This window comes from Odocoileus virginianus, chromosome 1, assembly GCF_023699985.2.
Source record: "Odocoileus virginianus isolate 20LAN1187 ecotype Illinois chromosome 1, Ovbor_1.2, whole genome shotgun sequence".
NCBI classification, from domain to species: domain Eukaryota; kingdom Metazoa; phylum Chordata; class Mammalia; order Artiodactyla; family Cervidae; genus Odocoileus; species Odocoileus virginianus.
Window position 1 is genome coordinate 44,575,155 of NC_069674.1, and position 25,137 is coordinate 44,600,291.

At 40.4% G+C, this 25,137-nt stretch overlaps 1 protein-coding gene across 12 annotated transcripts in view; it reads right to left on the reverse strand.

Annotated features, from left to right (window-relative positions):
• Window positions 1-25,137, reverse strand: part of ADAM22 (ADAM metallopeptidase domain 22) — a 226,019-nt gene that overhangs the window by 166,627 nt on the left and 34,255 nt on the right. For all 12 annotated transcript variants that reach the window (XM_070467439.1, XM_070467450.1, XM_070467442.1 and 9 more), the window contains exon 3: window positions 20,954-21,030. In XM_070467439.1, coding sequence (XP_070323540.1) covers window positions 20,954-21,030 — 77 coding nt within the window. The remainder of the gene's footprint in view (window positions 1-20,953; window positions 21,031-25,137) is intronic.

A 25,137-nucleotide genomic window follows, 5' to 3' on the forward strand; every position in this document is an offset into this window, starting at 1 on the left:
ACTGATTTCCTTTAGGATTCACTGGTTTGATCTCCTTGCAGTCCAAGGGACTCTCAAGAGTAATAACCAAGTATATCTGTATCATCCTAGCTGGCCTGAAATACATATTTAAAATTCAATCCTTGAAGTTACTCCAAACAGACGGAAACACTTCTGAAAAGTCACATATATGGACTAAGAAGGGGACTAGAACTAGGCAACACTTTATCATGAAATAATTTGTCAGAGAACAGGTTCTTAACAGAACCATGGCAACTGAATGACTCCCAGCAGGGGCAGGACAGACTGCAGTTGAAGGGTGAGGTAATAGAAAGGGTAAAGCCAGGGCTGGAGCAGCCTGAGGCACACCGATTCTCCTACAGAGGGAAGTGATAGCTCAGGCTGGGGTTCAGAGTTGGGCAGCTGCAGGGCTGAATTTCACAGCATGCCTAGAGCTTTCTTGGAGATATCTGACATTTGATACATCTAATCTGATCATTCACCTTCTTACAGCAAAAGCTACTAAAACGAAAAAAAAAGTTAAAGCAATTTATTATAGGGTCTCATTAGATATGAACAAGGAGATGTACATGGGATTACAAAAGTCAATGAATAAAATTCAATAAGAATTGACTCATTATTTTTTTTTGGTAAAGGCAGTCCCTCTTGGATCAAGTACAAAAGGAAGATCAGAGGGTTCTCATGTCAGCAAGTCTGTGGAATGAACTCAGCCTCAGCACTGCAAAAGCACTTTAATCTATTCTTTGAAGGTCACCTTCATCCAAGGTTTTCTTTGGCAGAATCTGTTGGCTACCTCTCAGTATCCACTCCATATGCCACTAGCTCTCAGAACCCTGAAGAGGTCAGAGATCCTCTCTTCGCCCATACGACTCACCCCAACTCCAGAGTAATCCTGGTTATCATCAACTCATCACAGAGAAACTTTTCCTTCTGCCAAGGATTGGTTTAACAGGAGGTTTGACTCAGCTCTGCCCAGTAAAACTTTGGAAGTTTCAGCAAAAGCCTTCCTGGATCCCAACAGTTAGATCTTTCTGTCTCCCCTAGACGTGAGAATGGCAAAGTAACTGAGCAGAAGTCACACATGGGACTGCCCAACCTCTGGACTAATAGTTATGTGAGACTGGAATCTTCTATTATGTAAGACTCATTGAGTCAGACTTTTCCATCATTTTTAACCCAAAGCATCCCAACTAATTCGTTATCAAAATGTGCTATAGGAAAACAATTTCATAATATGAATAAGTAAAATCAGCACTATGGTAGGCCTAAAAACTAATACTACCTACGGGATTAAGGAAATATTTTGAGAATCAAAACCACTAATTAAGGACACTTATTAGGTAACTCAAAACACACCAGGTTTTTGTTTTCATGATTAATAAAATTTCCGAGCTACTAGTAAAAATATCTTTCTGAATTTATGATTTAATCATTTAAAAACACTGACAGGTCTCCACTGCCAACCAGAAAAAGTTCAGATAGTGTGGCAATCAAGAAAGCACTTAGACATACTTGTCAGACCTAACTTACAGTTTAATCTAGCTCTCCAGCCCCCCCAAACTTTATACAAATCTGCCCCAAGACACGTTTCCATTACTATACCATTGTTCTGTCCCTTTTTTCTGCTTTAGATAATCCCTGCCCTAGCAAAGTTTTACACAGCTGAATACTCAGAACAAAATATCATCTTTTGGGTGTGAAGTTTTATCAAAAGTCCTGTACTGGGCAAGATCTTTCATTCCTTCCTGAATTGATACCACTAGAATCAACTTTGATCATCTTGCAGTACAGATCACAGGATAGATATTTGTTTCCTCCACATGGTCAAGAGTACCCTGAACACCAATATCATTTATCTGAGTTGAATCTTTTCAGGGTTTACAATTTCTAACCAAATCCCTTTTGGTTGGAAGAGAAAAAGACATGAAGATTTCACTAGTGGGTAGGGAAACAAACATAGCTCTGTTTTAATTGATTCCTTCAACCTTAAAAATAATAAGAACTTATTCCCTCAGAATTCTAATGTTACTTTAAAATCCTGATTATCACCTCATATCACCTCCTTATGGTTAATCACTATAACATGCTTAAGGAAGTCTTATCTGAGATTTGCTTTCACCATCTGAGCCACCAGGGAAGTCTTTCTTTCTTTCTTTCTTTCCTTTCTATATTTCATTTAATGTGTTATGTGTAAGATAATCCCCCAAAAGGCAAGTAACTGAAATGCTTTTGTCATTTATTCACGTGTTGGCTCAAACGTTGACTAAAATAAGAATAATGATAGCTGTCAATCTTAGGCTTTTTTATATAATAAGATGATGATATTTATAATTGATTAGCAAAATGAAGATTAAAAAACAGAAATCAGTTCAAAAGTAAAAAGTGAACCTGACTGTCCCAGAGGGAAGAAGTCTTTCTTGTTGGCCCAGAAGGCAAAGAAGCACTTGACGATTAATGGGGTTGTGTGACAAGACATAGGAACCAAAATGAAAGGGTTCCCACCATCCAACTTTGGAACGATTTGAGCATCACAAAGACTAATGACTGTGATTGAATATAAACACTGTATAAACAAAAAACCACAAGTATATCCTATGTTCAAAATATTTAAAAGAAAAAAAGATGTACTTTGTGTTCAGGAATGCATATAGAGGGGATGGGCTTCTCACATGGTTCAGCAGTAAAGAATCTGCCTCCCAAAGCAGGAGACACAGGAGACATGGGTTCAATCCTTGGGTCAGGAAAATCCCCTGGAGTAAGAAATGGTAACTCACTCCAGTATTCTTGCCTGGAAAACTTCATGGACAGAAGAGGCTGGTGGGCTGCAGTACATGGGGTCACAAGGAGTTGGACAGGACCGAGCAACTGAGTACACACACACATGTAGGATATAAAGCTGTATAATGGTATAAGTACAGACAATATATGAGACTGCACCCAGTCCACACTGGTCCTCTGGATACACAAAGATGTAACTCTCTGTCTGAGAATGGTTACAGCTAACACTCACAGGACAAGAGTATCCAGTGCATCTACCACAACAGATCTCATTGGTTGAGAACATATGCCAACCGGTGAAGCATGAGAAAATATACCTATATTCACAGGGTGTGACAAAAGATTGGTAGATATTTTTTGGATGTGTAAGAAAATATCTCAGACATAAAGAGCAACAAACGAGTTCTATGCAGATAGTTCACCTGGGTAAGCATGTACCTTACACCTCACTCTAAGACACAGTCTTTATTATAAAACAAATACTGCTATTACAGAATAAGTATCAAGTAAATTGCAAAGATGTTGTTCACCCAATATTTTACCAACCATATAAACTTCTGAATGTGTGCTGTGTGTGTGGCAAGTTGCTTCAGTTGTGTCCAACTCTGTTACCCCATGAACTGTAGCCTGCCAGTTTCCTCTAATTATATTAAATAAACCTAGAGAATCAAATTTGCTATACCTGCTGACAAAGGGCCCTGTCAGTGGGCTATGCCACAATCACTGCTAGATAATTTAACAGAGTTCAATAATTTGGCACCTGGGAGAAAATCAGCAGTGAGCTCTGATGATTTAATCTTCAATGTGTCTCCTCATCACCATAAAAGTGCACAAGAATATCTATGCAATTATGCATAAATGTTATAAGTTTCATTGTTATACATTAAGAGGATTTAATGTATCTAGCGAATTACATTTTCAGCTTATCTAACAAATCTGTAATACAAAAATATACATTAACCATTTTAACTATAAAATAGCATTTATATGGTATTTTCCTTGAAGGACTAACAATCACAGCCTTGGCTATACTGAATAATTCTACAATTATTTTATTTATAAATTAAATATATTCTCACAAGTGTGCTGAAATCTCCAGGTTCCCCTAGTAAAAAAGCAGGTAGTACTAAAAACAACTCAAGGTCATATTTTTAAAAAACAGATGAAAGATAATGTGTCTGCACTAAGGCTGTACTTTAGAAAGCTAACCAGGAGCAGAAAGCTTAAATAGACCAGTTTAATAAGAAGATGCACCAGGACTCAACTCCTCAGCTCAGCTCTGACCGCTCCTTATAAAAGGGCTGGCTTGAGCCTTGCACAGCACCTCACCCAAGAGTTTGGCCTTCAGAACCCCATAAAACAGTGGTTCCCAACCTTTTTAGCACCAGGGACCAGTTTTATAGAAGACAATTTTTCCAGGGATGGAGTGGGGGGGGTGGATGATTTGGGGATGATTCAAGCACATTACATTTCTTGTGCATCTTATTCCTATTATTATCACATATATAATGAAATAATTATACAACTCACCATAATGCAGAGTCAGTGGGACCCCTGAGCATGTTCTCCTGCAACTAAGGAGCATGCACTCTAGATCCTTTGCTTGCCCAGTTCACAGTAGGGTTGGTGCTCCTATGAGAATCTAATGCCGCAGTTGATCTGACAGAAGACATAGCTCAGGCCGTAACGTGAGTGAAAGGGAGCAGCTGTAAATACAGATGAAGCTTCTCACTTGCCCGCTGCTCACCTCCTGCTGTCTGGCCTTGTTTCTAACAGGTCACAGACTAGTAGTGGTCCATGGCCCAGGGGTTGGGAACCCCTGCTAGAAAAGGCTCCAGACTCTAGGGTCCTTCTGAGATTCCTTCCAGATGCCCCTTCCAAAACAGCTTCCAGGTCTTAGCATTAGGATGGGTCTCTGTGTTGGAACATTTTCTGGCTCTCTGCCAGACACACCTAATGGACTTTCCTGAGCTTTGCAACCCAGTTCCCCTTTGCTATGGGCTTTGCAGCTGTCCTACTAACAACCAAGGTCACCCTGGGCTGAACCCAGGTGACTTTCTGCCTGTGAGAGGAAGTTCTGAAGTCTAGTTTTAGGATTCTCAGTTTAAAACTACCACTTTTCAACTCAGAATAAACAAAAGGATATGAAATACGAGCCATAAGGTCTAACGTAAAAGTTCTTTAGGGGATTATACCAATGGTAGAAACCTACTCCTGGAAAAGTGTCAAAAGCTCAATATATATTTCAAAGGTAGAGTTTTATTATGAACCAAATAGCATGAGATAATAATCATGAGAATATGAACCTCTTTCCAGATTTGCCATGGACATGGAACAGAAAACCTGAAAACAGAGCAACAATTTATATTTGACAACCACCCCTCCTGTGAAAGAGTTTATAGAAGAACAGCTATTATTACACCACCTAAAAACTCACAAGTCCACTTTGGAAAACAGTTTAGCCTTTCTCAAAACAATTGAACCTGAGTCTACCATAGGACTCAAAAATTCTACTTCTAGGTAAATTCCGCCTAAGAAAATTGAGGAGAGGCAGCTGTGCTGCGCTGGAGAGACTTTGAGGAAATACCCCAGGTCCAAGGGCAAAAGAGACATGGTAGGACACGGTAGGACCCAGCAAGACAGTAGGAGGGGTGAAATCACATTTAGAATCAAACCCCATACCCACCAGAGGAGCTCAGAGTACTCAAACAAACCTTGTGTGCACCAGGACCCAGAGACCCCAAGGAGACTGAGACAGAACTGTGTTTGATATCTCCTGTGGAGGTATGGGTCAGCAGTGGACTTTGCAGGGGCAGGGGCTCTGGGTGCAGCAGACTTTGGTATGGCATAAGCCCTCTTGAGGAGGTCACAATTAACCCTACCATAGAGCTGCCAGAACTTACACAGGACTGGGAAATAGACTCTTGGAGGGCTCAAACAGAAACTTGTGTGCACCAGGACCCAGGAGAAGGGAGCAGTGACACCACGAGAGACTGACCCAGACATGCCCGTGAGTGTCCAGGAGTCTCTGGCAGAGGCGTGGGTCGGCGGTGACCTGCTGCAGGGTTGGAGGCACTGAGTGTAGCAGTTCATGCCTGGGACCTTTGAAGGAGGTCACCACTATCTTCATTACCTCCACCATAGTTTGGCAACAGGTAAATAATAGGGAGTGAACACAGCCTCACGCATCAACAGAAAATTGGATTGAAGATTTACTGAACGTGGCCCCACCCATCAGAACAAGACCCAGCTTCCTCCTCAGTCAGTCTCTCCCATCAGGAAGCTTCCATAAGTCTCTTATCCTTTTCCATCACACGGCAGACAGACTGAAAACCACAACCACAGAAAACTAAGCAATCTGATCACATGGACCACAGCCTTATCTAACTCGATGAAACTATGAACCATGCTATGTAGAGCCACCCAAGATGGACTGGTCATGGTGGAGAGTTCTGACAAAATGTCCACTGAAGAAGGGAATGGCAAGCCACTTCAGTATTCTTGCCTCGAGAACCCCATGAACAGCACGAAAAGGCAAAAAGATAGGACACTGAAAGATGAACTCCCTAGGTCAGTAGGTGTTCAGTATGCTACTGGAGATCAGTGGAGAAATAACTCCAGAAAGAATGAAGAGACAGAGCCAAAGCAAAAACAACACCTAGTTGTGGATGTGACTGGTGATGGAAGTAAAGTCTGATGCTGTAAACAGCAATATTGAATAGGAATCTGGAATGTTAGGTCCATAGTGAAGTTGCTCAGTCGTGTCCGACTCTTGCAATCCCATGGACTGTAGCCTACCAGGCTCCTTCATCCATGGAATTTTCCAGACAAGAGTACTGGAGTGGGTTGCCATTTCCTTCCCCAGGAGATCGTCCCGACCCAGAGACTGAAACCAGGTCCCCCACATTGCAGGCAGACGCTTTACCATCTGAGCCACCAGGGAAGCCGGATCAAGGCAAATTGGAAGTCGTCAAACAGGAGACGGCAAGAGTGAGCGTCAACATTCTAGGAATCAGCGAACTAAAATGGACTGCAATGGGCGAATGTAACTCAGATGACCATTATATCTACAACTGTGGACAAGAATCCCTTAGAAGAACTGGAGTAGCCATCATAGTCAACAAAAGAGTCTGAAATGCAGTAATAGGATGCAATTTCAAAAACGACAGAATGATCTCTGTTCGTTTCCAAGCCAAACCATTCAATATCACACTAATCTAAGTCTATGCCTCAACCAGTAATGCCAAAGAAGCTGAACTTGGCTGGTTCTATGAAGACCAACAAGATCCTCTAGAACTAACATCCAAAAAAGATGTCATTTTCATTATAGGGGACTGGAATACAAGAGTAACAAGTCAAGAAATACCTGGAGTAAGAGGCAAATTTGGCCTTGGAGTAGAGAATGAAGCAGGGCAAAGGCTAGCAGAGTTTTGCCAAGAGAATGCACTGGACATAGCAAACATTCTCTTCTAACAACACAAGAGATGACTCTACACATGGACATCACCAGATGGTCAATAATGAAACAAGATTGATTATATTCTTTGCAGCCAAAGATGGAGAAGCTCTATACAGTCAGCAAAAACAAGACTGGGAGTAGACTGTGGCTCAGACCATGAACTCCTTATTGCCCAATTCAGACTTAAATTAAAGAAAGTAGGGAAAACCACTTGACCATTCAGGTATGACCTAAATCAAATCGCTTATGATTGTACAGTGGAAGTGACAAATAGATTCAATGGATTAGATCTGATAGACAGAGTGCCTGAAGAACTATGGACAGAGGTTCCTGACACTGTACAGGAGGCAGGGATCAAGACTATCCCAAAGAAAAAGAAATGAAAAAAGGCAAAAGGGTTGTCTGAGGAGGCCTTACAAATAGCTGTGAAAAGAAGAGAAGTGAAAGGCAAAGGAGAAAAGGAAAGATATATCCATTTGAATTCAGAGTTCCAAAGAAGAGCAAGGAAAGATAAGAAAGCTTTCCTCAGTGATCAGTGCAAAGAAATAGAGGAAAATAATAGAATGGGAAAGACTAGAGATCTCTTCAAGAAAATTAGAGATACCAAGGGAACATTTCCTGAACAGATGGGCACAATAAAGGACAGAAATGGTATGGACCTAACAGAAGCAGAAGATATTAAGAAGAGGTGCCAAGAATACACAGAAGAACTATACAAAAAGATCACCATGACCCAGATAATCAAGATGGTATGATCACTCACCTAGAGCAAGTCATCCTGGAATGCGAAATCAAGTGGGCTTTAGGAGGCATCACTGCAAACAAAGCTAGTGGAGGTGATGGAATTCCAGTTGAGATATTTCAAATCCTAAAAGATGATGCTGTGAAAGTGCTGCACTCAATATGCCAGCGAATCTGGAAAATTCAGCAGTGACCACAGGACTAGAAAAGGTCCCAAAGAAAGGGAATGCCAAAGAATGGTCAAACTATGGCATAATTGCACTCATCTCACACACTAGTAAATTAATGCTCAAAATTCTCCAAGCCAGGCTTCAACAGTATGTGAAATGTGGACTTCCAGATGTTCAGCTGGATTTAGAAAAGGCAGAGGAACCAGAAATAAAATTGCCAACATCCACTGGATCATCGAAAAAGCAAGAGAGTTCCAGAAAAACATCTACTTCTGCTTTATTGGCTATACCAAAGCCTCCAACTGTATGGATCACAACAAACTGTAGAAAATTCTTCAAAAGATGGGAATACCAGACCACCTAACCTGCCTCTTGAGAAATCTGTATGCAGGTCAGGAAGGAACAGTTAGAACTGGACATGGAACAACAAACTGGTTCCAAATAGGGAAAGGAATACATCAGGCTGTATACTGTCACCCTGCTTGTTTAACGTGTATGCAGAGTACATCATGAGAAAGGCTGGGCTGGAAGAAGCACAAGCGAGAATCAAAACTGCCAGGAGAAATATCAATAACCTCAGATATGCAGATGACACCACCTTTATGGCAGAAAGTGAAGAAGAACTAAAGAGCTTCTTGAGGAAAGTGAAAGAGGAGAGTGAAAAAGTTGGCTTAAAGCTCAACATTCAGAAAACTAAGATCATGGCATCTGGTCCCATGGCATCTGATCATTGCAAATAGATGGGGAAACAGTGGCAACAGTGATAGACTTTATTTTTTTACACTCCAAAATCACTGCAAATGATGACTACAGCCATGAAATTAAAAGACACTTGGTCCTTGGAAGAAAAGCTATGACCAACCCAGGCAGCATATTACAAAACAGAGACATTAGTTTGCCAGCAAGGTCCTTCTAGTCAAAGCTATGGTTTTTCCAGTAGTCATGTATGGATGTGAGAGTTGGACTATAAAGAAAGCCGTGTGCCAAAGAATTGATGTTTTTGAACTGTGGTGTTGGAGAAGACTCTTGAGAGTCCCTTGGACTGCAAGGAGATCAAACCAGTCCATCCTAAAGGAGATCAGTCCTGGGTGTTCATTGGAAGGACTGATGCTGAAGCTGAAAGTCCAATACTTTGGCCACCTGATGTGAAGAACTGACTCATTTGAAAAGACCTTGATGCTGGGAAAGATTGAAGGTAGAAGAAGGGGATGACAGAGAATGAGATGGTTGGATGGCATCACCGACTCAATGCACATGAGTTTGAGTAAAGTCCAGGAGTTGATAATGGACAGGGAGGCCTGGCATACTGCAGTCCATGGGGTAGCAAGAGTCAGACATGACTGAGTGACTGAACTGAAGTGAATTGAAAACCTAACCCACACAGAGACCTGCCTGTGAATGTACACAGCAGCATTATTTATAATCGTCCCAAACTGGAAATAACAGTGGATAGATACAATGTGGTATATCTATACAATGAAGTAACACTCCACAATAAAAAGGAACAAAGTCCATCACAGATGAACTTCAAAAACATGCCAAATAAATGAAACCAGATCAAGACCACATGTTTATATGAAATGTCCAAAAAAGGCAAATTTACAAAGATAAAAAGTAAATTATTCACTATCGAGAGCTGGAGATAGGAATCCAAATTAAGATTAAGTGGAAATAAGGGATATTTGGGGAGAGATGAAAAGTGTTTTACAACTGACATTGTGTTTGGGGATGGTTGCACCACTCAGTAAAGTTACTTTAAAAAAAATCATTAAAATGTATAACTTGAAATGGCTGAATTTATGACAAACAAAAATACCTCAGTAAAAAATTTTATGAAAAGTCTTTAATTTTATGCAATAAATATGTTTCTAAACATAGTGCTTAGTTTCTAAAAATCTGTATATATTGAGTTACATTTGATAAGTACAAATAAAAGTAGCATTGAGAAAGAAATTATATAATAGGTACAGATGAAATTTTAGAAATTATTTTCTAAAAAGCACACTTAGGCAAGTCCCTGCTTTACCATGGTTAGCAGTCTACCCTTCCACTACCAGGGGCCCAGGTTCAATCCTTGGTGTGGGAACTAAGACCCCACAAGCTGTATGGTGCAGCCAAGGGGGGGATATGACTATTTTAAAATAAAAATTACATTTTGGGAAAATGTAATTTCCCAAGGTTGGCTTAAAAACAGGGAGATCAATACATCAACCATTAAAGAATAGTTTGTCAATGTCTTATTTATTAAAAGTATTACAGGACCAGTCAGGGTAAAGATAAGGACTTTAAAACATTAAAATATATATGTATGATTCCTATACTACAGAAGATAATGTTTCAGGGAATACTTTATAAGTGAAAATATCATTTTTATAGCTTTTATCTCTGATACAAAAAAAAAAAAGACTAATGCCAGTTTCATGACAGTTGATGCAAAAGTTCTAAACAATATAACAGCAAAACTATTTTAGTAGTTAGTAATGGAGTAGCGAATAAAACTGGATCTTATCATTTTAAGCTAGAAATTGCCTTAAAATCAGTTGCAGCATTCTAAAATGGAAACCAGAATTTGTAAGTGGGCAACCTTCCCTTTTTGGAGGGGCAAGTTTCCCTAAAATATACTCAGTTCCCCTAACCCTGGGGAAATCTTGAACCAGTAAAGAAAACCAATTATACTCACCTCAAGGTGTTAATTGCAGAGTTAAGCCACTACACATCTGTTGCTTGTCAACCTGCCCCTGTCCTGGAAACTATCTGTCCTTGCCTAAGTACAACATCAGAGGAAAATTAGGAGCCAGAGTTAAAGCAGGAAGGCTGTGCAATCCTGATCTTTTCTAAACCTCATGCAGGAGGAAGGACTGTGACAAAAATGTATTTGGCATTCTGGACTGTATGTCACACGGGCTATTGTTGAAAGTTGAATAAGCCATCCTTTGAAAGGCATTGTCAAGTCATGGGAGTCAAGTCAGAACATAACTCTGAAAGCAGGGGTTCGATTTCACCTTCTGAGAGTGGATGTCCCCACTGCTTGTTACCTGGAAATAGTATGTAAGGTGTGCCTTGGACAGGAAAAAGAAAGAACTTCCTCTTCACTCTGCCTGACTCTAAGCAGAGGCTATGTCTTTGTGCACCTGGTGGTAGCCCTGACCTTCACAAGAAGGACTGTGGATGGGTTTGGGCTTCTGGGTTCTTAGAGGGACCACTCCTGGCAGATGTTAGCAGCCATCACTTGTGGAGGATAGCTGTGCCCAGCAGAACAGCTGTCATAAGGTTCTATCTGAGGCAAGAATAGAGTGGCCAGACAAAAGAGTAGAGCACAAATCTCTCAAACAGTTGTGGGAAAGAAACACTTGGAGATGGAGGCAATTTACAGCAGGAGAACCAGCAGGGACTTGTGCCATGGTAATTTAAATAAAAACAGGAAGTGTGACTCCCTTTTATAGTCAACAGTAGAGAGGCCAAAAACAATGAATTATCCAACATAGCAATATAGAGTTTATCCTCTACAGTCAAGAATAGTTTCTCATAACAGGAAACATTAACATAATAAAACACAAAAAGTCAGTTAAGAAAATCTGTATTTTCTTTGCATTGATTAAAAAGGTATTCCAGAAAATCTAATACTCTTTACTTTAAAAAAAAGCAAAAAACTTAAACAAGATATGGGATACTGGTTTAACATGATAAAGACTTTGTTGTTCAGTCACTCAATCGTATCCAAGTCTTTGCTATCCCATGGACTGCAGTATGCCAGGCTTCCCTGTCCTTTACCATCTCCTGAAGCTTGCTCAAACTCATGTCCATTGAGCCAGTGATGTCATCCAATCATCTCATCCTATGTCGTCCCCTTCCATTCCTGCCTTCAATCTTTCCCAGCATCAGGGTCTTTTCCAAAGAGTCAGCTCTTCACATCAGGTGGCCAAAGCACTGGAGCTTCAGCTTCAGCATCAGTCCTTCCAATGAACACCCAGGACTGATTTCCTTTAGGATGGACTGGTTGGATCTTCTTGCAGTCCAAGGGACTCTCAAGAGTCTTCTCCAACACCACAGTTCAAAAGCATCAATTCTTTGGTGCTCAGCTTTCTTTATAGTCCAACTCTCACATCCATACATGACTACTGGAAAAACCATACCTTGGACTAGACAGACCTTTGATGATAAAGTAATGTCTCTGCTTTTCAATATGCTGTCTAGGTTTGTCATAGCTTTTCTTCCAAGGACCAAGTGTCTTTTAATTTCATGGCTGTAGTCATCATTTGCAGTGATTTTGGAGTGCAAAAAAATAGTCTGTCACTGTTTCCATTGTTTCCCCATCTATTTGCCAAGAAGTGATCAGACTGGATGCCATGATAAAGACTAGCTCTCAAAAATCAAGAATCAACATCCTGCTTAACAACAAATTCTAGAGATACTCCTATCATCAAAAGAACCAAGAGAAAAATGTTATTATCATCAAATAATAGAGTTCACGAACTTCTAGAAAAAGCACTAGAGTATGTAGCAGTAATAACTATCATCTTGGAAAGAAAACTAAAGTTCTCATGATTTTCCAGTCATGTTACTATCAAACTAGAAAACCCAAAGAAACAATGAATAGCCACTAGCAATATTAAGAATGATACAGTAATTAATTATAAAATATGATGGAAAAAATCTCCACAGTAGCAACAAAAAACCATAATTCCCACGAATATGTGCTACATGAAATGTGTGAGATCTACCAAAACCAAAGTACTAAATTTTACTGCGAGACAGAAAAAAAGATGCTTAAATTTAAAAAACAACAACAATCACCACGATATGGATGGAAAGACTTAGTATCATAAAAGGTGCACTTTTCTCAAATTAAATTATAGGTTTAGTGACAGTCCAATTAAAATTCCAAAAAGAGAGTGACAAAATTACCCTAAATTTCCAACTAAGAACAGGCAAAAATATCTTAAGAAATTTTGCAAAATGAAACTAATCATGCTAGATGTTAAAACAGTTTAAAAAGCTATGATAAATAGTATAGTGGTAGTAGGCCCAATAACTAATGAACAAATCTTTAGAAGAGATTGCCTTGAGAAGACAGTAAAATATACAACAACTAAATATGATGAATAAAGGATCATAAGTCAGTATGGAAATGAGTGAATAATGTAACTTATGGTGTAGAAAATATTAGTTATGTCTGCTTAGACTATTATTCAAAGTCTTTCCTGTGGCCTAAGAGGATCCTTCTACTTTTCTACATCATTTGGGTCTCTCTCTACCATTCCTGGTGGTCCATATGATAAAGAATCCACCTGCAATGCAGGAGATCTGGGTTTGATCCCTGGGCTGGGAAGATCCCCTGGAGAAGGGAATGGCTACCTACTCCAGTATTCTTGCCTGGTGAATTCCATGGACAGAGGAGCCTAGCAGGCTACAGTTCTTGGGGTCACAAAGAGTCAGACATGATTGAGCAACTAACACACACACCATCAACCTCACTTAATAAACCTCTTGGCTCCTGTTCCAATCTCCTAAGCCATCTTCCTGCCTCTCAAACACACTAAGCTTACTCAGGCCTCCAGGTCTTGACACGCACTGTTCTCTCCACCCTTACAGTCAAATGTCATCTTCTTAGAGATGGCCTGATAACAACTGCTGCTTAAATTTAAAAAAAACCAACAGCAAGAATCACAGTGATATGGATGGAAAGACTGCTCAGACAGCATTCTCACCTCCACATCAGGCACATGCTATTAATGGCACTGTCACTCTCCAAAATTACTTTGTTAACATGTTCATTGCTTTTTTACTAGAATGCAGGCCCCCTAAGAATAGGGTACTTATTCCCTCATTTCTATTGAAGGAAGATGATGAAAGAACTCTTATCATTTACTAAAGGTTTAAAAATGAACACACATTTATACATATGAATTATGTACACATGTGTGTCTGCACTCGTATGTGTTATGTACATACATGTGCATGCATCTTATGTATACATGTATGTGCACATATATTTATATACACCTAGGTGTGTGTACAAAATGAAGGTAAGGACCATTATTGATAAGAACTAGTCAACACAGATTTGTGTTCTACATAATAATTTGTATTAAATGTACATATAAACAAATATTTACCATAATCAAGATAGTCAGTTACAGATTTATTAGTAACAGTGAGAAATCTCTTATGTTATTCTTTATCATCACATAACACTGTCATTTAATTATAATCTTATCCTCCTCACTTATTTTTATCCACACCGTAAACATCTTATTTACCACACTGAAAATAGGACATGGTTAAGTAAATGAGACTTCCAAACTTAACCTTCAGTTCCAATTGAATTCATGCCTTGTCTTTTACTTATCGCGATTCCCAGTTTTATTGCAAATTCAAGAGTCCCAGTGGAAAGCAAGCATGTGATTCCCTTAAATGAAAGAAGACTGGACTTGCCCATCTGAATAGAATTTGGGTGTTCCTTGTCTAAGCTTTCTCCTTTTTCTCCTCCCACCACATCCCCATCCCAAACCCTGACTCTACATCACCTCCTATCTGCATGGGCAATCCGTCTACCACCATCTACTGTTACGTTTGAGTCTGTGGTGCCCTCCCTACCCTCAGTGCCCTGGTGAAGTCAGAAAAAAGCAGATATAAGAGGGAGGTGGGAGGGGGGTTCAGGTCAAGGGGACACATGTACACCCATGACTGTTTCATGTCAATGTATGATAAAAGCACCACAATATCATAAAGCAATTAGTCTACAATTTAAATAAACAAATAAATTTTTAAAAAATTGTAAATCAACTATACTTCAATAAAAGCAATTTTAATTAAAAAAAGAATCACAGAGTGAGAGAAACTATTTTTTTGTTGTTACTGATGTAAGAAGATGAAGAGGAAACAATCTATTTTAAAAAGTCAAAATTTACAAGTTGGATCATCCTAAGATCGGATAGCTGGACAGCAGAATCTCTTCCAAATGCACACACACTACTATATTTAAAATAGATAGCCAACAAAGACCTACTGTATAGCACAGAGGGCTCTACTCAATAATCTATAATCATCTAAATGGGAAAAGAATTTGAAAAAGAATATTGATACATGTATATGTGTATAACTGCATCCCTTTCTAGTACACCCACCTGAAACCGAGACACTGTTGATCAACTATAATTCAACATAAAATAATTTTTTTAAAAAATCATCGACAAAAAAAAGACGGGTTCTCTCTTTACTGTTATGTGTTTCATATCCTAGAACAACCAACCACAGTTCACATGGAATATTTGCTTCTTGCATGGTGTGGGGTGTGGGGTATACATGAATGTGTATGTGTGGTTTATTGCTGTCAGGCCACCTATTGTAGAAAAAAATCAAGGAGTTCTAAAAAAAATTTTTTCCAGTATTTCTGCATTCCTTTACAGAGTTTAATCATCTACTTCTTGAAGAAGAAAGGACAGAATTACAGGAACAGACTTGGCCTGAATTGTTTCAATAATAGAGTTAAATGTTTTTATTAAGCCTTTTCTTTCTGAGGAATGGTTCACAGTAAAGTGTAACACCAGTTGCTGACCTCTGGAACAATCCAGTGTTGGCCTCAAGACTTGTTTGACCAGGCCAAATCAGGTCAGGACAGGCATATGTTTGGTTTTATTAACATATCTGTCCAAAAGAGTAAAATTCCACAACTGTATGACCCCTTAAAGACATTGAGAACTGCTTCCCACCCTTGATAACACAGTCTTGATAACACAGGAACTGACTGTTCTTTTCATTTTTAACCATCCCATAGTCTTTATCTGCTGCCTGTATGAGTTAGGACCCAAAGATTGAACTATTATATAATTTGGTTACAGATAAACTTGCTTCCTGAACATTCAGAAGGAGTATTATATAATGACACTTTTCCTTCCTTCCAATCTAAAAATACATATTTTGGGGATCCATTCTGCAACTGGATTTCAGCTACACAAGGACTTAATTTGCCTCCAGTTTAAAACAAGACCAAAAAAAAAAAAAAATACTATCTGTTCCACAGCCCTGGAATTGCTTCATAAAGTAAACAGCTTAGGTTGAAGAGGTCCCCAGATGGTGGAGTAGGAAGACCCTGGGCTCACCTGCTCTCAAGGGCATCCCAAAATGACAACTATTTACAGAGAAACCACTGATGTGAAAGACCAGAACCTACCAGAAAAAATCTTCTACAATTATAGATATAAAGGAGGAACCGCAAAGAGGCAGGTAGGAGAGGTGACAGTTGGCATCTAGTTGAGAGCCACAGCAGTGGGTGGGCAAACCACAAATGGGAGGAGAGCTGTAACTGCAGAGATGGTCCCCTAGGAGTGAGGAATCAGCCCCACACTGTGCTCCCCAGCCCAAGAGTCCAGCGCCAGGAAGATGAACCTACAGAATGTCTGGGTTTAAAGGCCAGCAGAGATCACTTTTGGGGGAAGCCAGAGGGCTAAGGAACATAGAGACTCCACTCTTAAAGGTCACACGCAAAATCTCACGTGCTCTGGGACCCAAGGCAGAAGCAATAATTTGAAAGGAGCCTGCATCAGACCTACCTGATGATTTTGCAGTGTTCCATACAGACAGGAGGCACCGAGACGCTGGTGGCAGTCATTTTGAGGAGCAAGTTCTGCCATGTGGACACTGGCCCTGGCGGGAACTAGTCTGGAATCCTCCATCTAGCTTACTAGCTCTAAGACCCAGCTCTGCCCGCCAGCCTGTAGGCATTAGTACTAGAACATCTCAGGCCAAGCAACTAGCAGGAGGAGACACAGCCCCACCACCAGGAGGCTAGCTGCCTCAAGACCCACTGAGTCATAGCCAATCCAGGACACGGCTTTGTGCATCCACCAGGGGACCCAGGACTTGGCTCCACACACCAGGGTACAAACATCATTTCCGGAACACCAAGGGTCCTGGAACCAGAGGCAGCGGGATTCCGCTCTGCCCACACCAGCCCCAGAATCTGCTTCCCTGCCACGACCCCTCCTCCCCAACCCTCAATATCCGCCCCTCCCCTCACCCCTCACCCCGAGTCTGGCTCCATTCACCAGTAGGGAAACACAACTTCAGGACATCCTCGACCCCCAGCAGCTCTATCAGGAGCTGGCCTCAACCAGCAGTGACCCAACACCAGTTCTGGGACCCCTGGATTCTGTAGCCAGAGACCCCAGGACTAGGCCCTGCCCACCAACAGGCCCCTCAGACAGTGGTCCAGGGGCGAGCCCCACCACCAGTCTTGGGACTCCCAGGGCCCTGCAGTCGGAGCCCTGGGGACCCGGCTCCACTCACCAGTGAGCCAGCACTACAGCCAGCCTCGTCATTCCCCGGCGCCACCAGCCAGCAGCCAGCAGCCTCCACACAAGGGGCAACCAACTGGACAGGGGGGCCCGTCACGTCCAGCAGCGTGCCCAGAGAAGTCAGTCAGCACACGACACCAGAAGCGCCCACACAGCCCACATAGGGAGAGCCCCGCGAGCACAGAGCAGCGCTGACCAGAGCTGCTGCCGCTGACTCGCTCAGTCTGTCCGACTCTGTGCGACCCCGCAGACGGCAGCCCACCAGGCTCCCCCGTCCCTGGGAGTCTCCAGGCAAGAGCACTGGGGTGGGCTGCCATCGCCTTCTCTCTAGAACACTACAAAAGGCCAATTCACCAACACTGGGAAAAGTAACCAGTTCACCATATACACAGGATGAAATTTCGCATTTTCAACAACATAGATGGACCTAGAGCCTATGATGCTTAAAGAAATCAGTCAAAGACAAATACTTTATGTTATCACTTATATGTGGAAGCTAAAAAATAAAAAAAATTTAAAAATGAATCAATATGACAAAACAGAAACAGATTTACAGATATTATGAATAAACTAGTGCTGGAAAATCCCATGGATGGAGAAGCCTCGTAGGCTCAGTCCATGGGGTCGCTCAGAGTCGGACAGACTGAGCGACTTAACTTTCACTTTTCACTTTCCTGCACTAGAGAAGGAAATGGCACCCCACTCCAGTGTTCTTGCCTGGAGAATCCCAGGGACGGGGGAGCCTGGTGGGCTGCCGTCTATTGGGTCTCACAGAGTCAGACACGACTGAAGCGACTTAGCAGCAGCAGCAGCAGCAGAATAAACTAGTAGTTTCCAGTGGGGCTAGCAAAGAAGGGGGTGGATAACACAGGGATAGAGGATTCAGAGATACAAATCACTATGTATAAAATAAATTATCTACAAGGATATATTGTACAGCACAGGGAATATAGGTATTATTTTATAATAATGTCAAATGGAGTATAATCTATGAAAATTTTGAAACACTATGTTGCATATCTGGAACTACTATAATGCTATAAACCAGCTCTATCTCAATTTTAAAAACCTAAGAAGAAAAAGTAAATTTAAAAGTATGTTAAATAAAAATTATGACACCTATGAGTGAGAAAAAAGAAGGAAGGAAGGAAAGAAAGAAGGATAAAGAAAGCAATGGAGGAAGGGAGGGAGGAAAGGAGAGTGAGAAAGAAAGAAGGAAAAGCTTAAAGAGCAAAATAATCAATTTTTCATCTTTCTGCTCCCTAACCAGCATAACCACAAAATAATATATAAAGTGAAACCATGAAATAAAAACATTTTCCATAAAAATAATGAAAAAACCCTTTGTATCAAATCATTCTAGATCATATAACATAAAGAAAATAGATACTTAACACCTATGTTTAATATAGATAACAGGCAAAAAAACAAAACAAAACACAGTTTGCGTATTTTTCAGTCCAAACAATCTCTATTTATACCATTTATGCCATTATTTTATCCTTTGTACTGCAATAAGGATAGAGTTTCTTGCCCCTATCTCGAAAGAAATTTTGCTGCACCCTTATTATTCTAAGCTTCATGCTCTGCTAAGTATGGCCATATGTGTTTCTCCTTCAGGAACAGAACGCTTTAGGGCTCAGATTCTCCAGAGGCAGTGAGGTGACTTGGGCAAGATGAATAAATATCCCTTCTTCATTGGGGTACTGAAAGTCAGGGCATTACCACTGTCAGAAACCAGAAAACAAGGCAGGAGCTATTCCCAGGAACAATGATTTAAAGGAAGGATGGGAAAGGGTCATTAAAATAAGAGTCTTTCCAAACCATACCCAGACTTTCCAAATCATACCCAGATACATATCTCCGCTTTTAGAAGCCAGTCCGAAACACTTGCCCTCTTTCTCTTGTTTATGTTTTATTTTTTTTAATTTTTGGTCACGCTGCACGGCATATGGGATCTTAGTTCCCAACCAGGGAATTTCCCCTTGAAGTGGAAGCTCAGAGTCTCAACCACGGTACCACCAGTAATCCCTGATATCTTTCCTTTTTGCTGCTTCATTCTTGCCCAACTGACAGTCTCCACTCTCATCAGTCATCTCCTCTATCTCCTGGCCTACTCCAGCCTTTGGTTTCTATGTCAATATGACTTTGCATTCTAGAATTTAGTGCCTATCCTGTACTAAGGATACATCAGTAAGGAAAATAGATCTCAGTCCTTGAGGAGCTTAAATTCTAGTGGGAGGAAAAAGACCAACAACAAAAATTAGTTAAAAACTAAAATATAGAGAACTAGTTGACCATACAACAATGCTGCTCATCAAATTTTCGACCTGCAAAAATGCCCATTTCATGAGTCAAACTTTATATTAAATGGTGATAATACTATTTTTAAAATTAAGCAGGGAAGAATAGGTAGTAGGGTGGATGGGGGGTAAGCACATAGATGGTAACTTAAAACAGGGCAATCAGTCTCCAAGTGGTAAAATTATATGAGATGGTTTTTCTGCTCTTTCATTATTCTTCTAAGGAGCATGCATTCCTTCATAATGAGTTTTTTTTAAAAACTTTATGACATCAAAATTGCTGAAAAACTGAAATGAGTCATTGTTATTTTAGCCACTAAATTGTGTCCTACTCTTTTGTGACTCCATGCGCTGTAGCCTGCCAGGCTTCTCTGTCCATGGGATTTTCCAGGAGAGAATACTGGAGTGGGTTGCCATTTCCTTTTGTAGGGAATCTTCCTAATCCAGGGCTCAAAGCTACATCTCCTGCATTGGCAGGCAGATTCTTAGCCACCAGGGAAGCCCAAAATGCATCATACAACCATAAATTTTATGGTATTTACATCAAGGAGGAATATAAGACAGATCATATTAACACAATTTTATTCACACCCTATGAAATTGGAAATTCACACCCTATGAAATTGAAATTCATGCCCTAAAAAACATAGTATAGTATAAAATGTCTAACATATATGTTCTAAGCCATGAATTTTAAGAATAAGAAATAAACTTTTAATTTTAAAAATAAGAAATAAACTATTTTAGTTGGTATTGTAGAAATACAATTTTGTTACACTTTTTAATATACATGATCAAAGAACAAAACAATGCAAAATATTAAAGTATTTCCCTCAATTTTACATTCTTGAAACTGTTATACTTGTTTAACTTCAAGTGAATATCCATTTTCTGTTATTTACCAGACGTTATAACTTACAGTCAATAGGTACCATAGTTTTAAATGTGGTATTTAACTGTTATTGGAGAATGAACTAGCAACCCTCTCCAGTATTCTTGCCTGAGAAATCCCATGGACAGAGGAGCCTGGTGGGCTATGGTCCATGGGGTCACAAAGAGTCAGACTTGACTTAGTGACTAAACAACTATAAACTGTGACAGGAAGATGAAGTAAAATGTAGGAAGCAAACAAAACTTTACAGAAGGATAAGAAAGTAGATTCAATGTGTATATAAAAACAGTGAGTGCAGCTCAGGAAAGACTTACTGATTTAGCAGGACATCAAGAATAAAAGATGTTCCAAAGGCATCCAGCTGGAAGCTTGCCTGGTCAACGTGAGTCAACTGCAACATCAAAAAGATAAGAGGAATTTATTATGCAGCCATGGAGATCTGATGATAAGCATATCTCATGATCATCTGAAAGTTTTATAATATAAATTAGAAAACCAATTCAATATGGAAGTGAAATAAAAACAAAGTAAAACTTTACCTTCTTTGAAGCCATTCACTAATCTAAAGTACCACTTAACCAAGGAAAGCAAGTACCCTCCCTTCCTGCTTTATCTCAAGTGACTAAATATTTCATTTCCAAGAAGACTGAACTACATTTCATTCTGGTTTAAATGATTGACTCCTTTAAAATTAAGCTTTGCATATTAAAAAAGAAATAGGGAAAATAAGTTAATGCCAGACTAGATTAGTATGAAGAATGTGATCTATTATAAGGAAGATATCTAAACTTCTAAAAAACCTTTTTCATCCTATCTCAAATACATACTTTAAAAGTAATAGTTCCATTCTAATTTACCAAATGGGATTTCATCAAGGCTTCTGCAATTCCTAAGAGAAAAACTGAACCCTCGCCCATCTACTGCAAATATCACCCATTAAAATTTTACTGGGAAAACCCATCACTATTTCCTATGCCATTTTAGGGACTCCCAGAGAAAATCACAAGGGATTCTAAAAAACATACAGTGTTACCAATAATATTAACATATTGAATAACCACATGCATTAACTGAAAAGAGTAAGCAACTCTTTATTCCAACTCCTCATATAACAGAACTATACCTAAGCAGTAGAACTGAAAATTATTTGATTTTTTTAGTTTATATTTGTCTATAGCATCCAAAATTTCTACAATAAGCATGTATAATTCCTGCAGTAAGCATGTATAATTCCTTCAGTAAAAAAAGCAAACACTATTTTAGAGATGTAAACCATCTGAGCAATTGTATTTATGTAGCATGTGAGGGAGATGGTGGTGCTGCTCCCCAAGAACCAGAGCGTCTCAGCAAGGGTCATCCTAGGATTCTGTGGGACGCAAAGGGCACCTCAGTCATACCTGGGATTTCCACTCTCATCAAACTATGGTATGAGGAGAAAGGAGAGAGCTTAATAATCATAAAGCTTTCTGGAATCAAAGGATAGCCATTCAGTTTTAAAGTCTTTGAAATAAATGGGCGTGGGAGAATGCTAACACATTCTAATCCTCATAAAATCCCAAGGGAAAAGAACTCTCTGGATAGTTCTTAGCCTCATTAAACATTCAACCCCCTAACTACTCACTGTTCCCAATTAACACCCTGGTTATTACCAAATTCTGACTTCTCTTCTATGATAGTTCTTGGAGCCACACCTTACTCTTCATTTCCATGTATGCCACAGCTCATATCCTCCCTTGATCTTTCTAAAACTGACACTACCATGTGAAAATAGATCGCTAGTAGGAAGCTGCTGCATAACACAGGGAGCTCAGCTCAGTGATCTGTGATGATCTAGTGAGGGGGACGCGGGGTGAGGTGGGAGGGAGGCTCAGGAGGGAGGGGGTATATGTATGAGTGCTCAGTTTCTCCGTTGTGTCCGACTCTTTGCAACCCCATGGACTGCAGCCCTCCAGGCTCCTCTGTCCATGGGGTTTTCCAGGCAAGAATACTGGAGTGAGTTGCCATTTCCTACTCCAGGGGATCTTCCCCACCCAGGGATCAAACCCATGTATCTTGGGTCCCTTGCACTGGCAGGCAGATTCTTTACCACTAGAGTCATCTGGGAAGCCTGAATAAATATATATATACACATATAGCTGACTGACATTGTTGTATTGCAGAAACTAACACAACACTGCAAAACAATTATGCTCCAATTTAAAAAAAAAAAAAACTGACTCCTTACCAAAATAAAATCCTAACTGTAAGTCCTATATTTTCTACTACATCAAATACAAGCTTTCTCTCTCTGCATATCAAGAGCCTCCACAATCATCATCCCCACCTCAGACATAACAGCAAACAAGTCCCGAGGGACCCAGTCGTATCCCATTCACACTCAGTTCTCTCTTCTACTCTAATTCCACAAGTTTTATGCATTCTAACCTTTCATGTAGCTTTTCATCACTTGTGCTTTTAAAAACCAGACCCTGAGGTGGTGATCTTTACCAAGGCCCTTTCCCAGAAATGGCTCTTACCCACCTTTCAAGACTTCCCTGGTGGGGCTTCCTTGGTGGCTCAATTGGTAAAGAATCTGACTGCAATGCAGGAGACCCAGGTTCAGTCTCTGGGTCAGGAAGATCCCCTGGAGGAGGAAATGACAACCTACTCCAGTATTCTTGCCTAGAGAATTCCACGGATGCAGGAGCTTGGCAGACTACAGTCCACAGGGTTGCAAAGAGTTGGGCATGACTGAATGACTAGCATGTCAGTACTTACAATTTGTATTAATTCTGTTTAATTCTTATATTTTCTTTTTCCTGCAGCTTCAGTTTACAGCTGGTACTTTTATTTTATTGACCTCACTCAAGTCCCAAGGAGAAACCCGTGACTTGAATTCAAAAAACAAATCTATTGACAGCATGGTTAACTGCTGTTTAGTGAAAAATGTTTGTATTATTGATAGTAAAAGGAACAGGATTATATTAATAGTGTTTTAGTGTAAGACAGGCTTCTTTAGACATTATGCAAATTGTTTCATTCAACAAATATCTTCTGAGAGTCTACCAAGTGCTGGAATGCTTTTGATTTGGGGGACAAAGTGGTGAAGAAGGCTGCCAGTGTTTCCCCTCTAGTGGGGCTTATCCTCTAGTGGAGGGAGACAGAAAGTGACAATTAAATAAAATGACACAAAATGAAAAATAAATTTGGAATATAAACACACTGTTCTCAGATTTAATAAAACAGGGTAAACAGGAACCAGGATAGATGGGGTTCTAGGTGGTATGGAAGCCTCTCTGAGGAGGTAACATCTGGGTGATGACTTGAATGATTAAAAGGGATCTATGACAGACAGAATAACAGCCCCCAAAGATGCCCACACTGTAATCTCTGGAACCTATGAACATGTTACCTCACATGGCAAAAGGGCTTGGAAGATGTGATTAAGTTAAGGACCTTGAGATGGGGAGAGGATACTGGATTATCCAGGTGAACCCAGTGTAGTCATCACAGTCTTATAAAGTTCAGAGTCAGAGAAGGAAATATGATGGGGATTCTCTAGGCAAGAATACTGGAGTGGGTTGCCATGCCCTCCTCCAGGGGCTTTTCCCATCTCAGGGATGGAACCCAGGTCTCCCACATTGCAGGCAGGTTCTTTACTATCTGAACCACCAGAGAAGCCCAAGAACACTGGAGTGGGTAGGCTGTCTCTTCTCCAGGGAAACTTCCTGACTGTGGAATTGAACTGGGGTCTCCGGCACTGCAGGCGGATTCTTTACCAGCTGAGCTATCAGGGAAGCCCTGTCATAATGGAAGTAGAGATTAAACTGAGGTGAGGAAAAGACCACATGCCAAGGAATGCTGGTGGCTTTAGAAACTATAAAAAGGGAAAAGCTAGAGCCAGTTCTCCCCTGGAGCCACCAGAAGGAGCGCAGCCCTGAGAACACCTTTATTTTAGCCTTTTAAGACCCAATTCAGGCTTCTGATCTCTAGAACTGCAAGAAAAATAATTCAGTTCTTTTACAACATTAAGTTTTCAGTACAACATGTTAAAGCAGCCATGGGAAACTAATGCAGCATCACTAGCAATGTCCCCAATAATAAGTTGATTGCATCAGTATTCAATGTCATTTTCCTCCATGGCTTGGTCAAAAACCAAGGCACTTGCAACAGTGACACTCACAAACAAGGCACTGACACTCATGAAGGCACAAGGATCAAACTCCAAACACAGGGGGGACTTCCTTGAAGGTACAGAGGCTAAGAATCCACACTCTCACTGCAAAGGGTGCAAGTTCAGTCCCTGGTCAGGGAACTAAGACCCCACATGCCAAGCTGTTTGGCCAAAACAAAAACAAAAAACAAACCGACAAACAAAACTCCAAATATAGGACTTCCCAGCCAAACCAAACTTGCAATGATGATTGCTGAAATACACATTAGCCTTTTTTTTTTCTTGCATTCTGGATAATCTCCTACTACTTGGATACTTGCCATCCATATATGTCTGACTTAACCA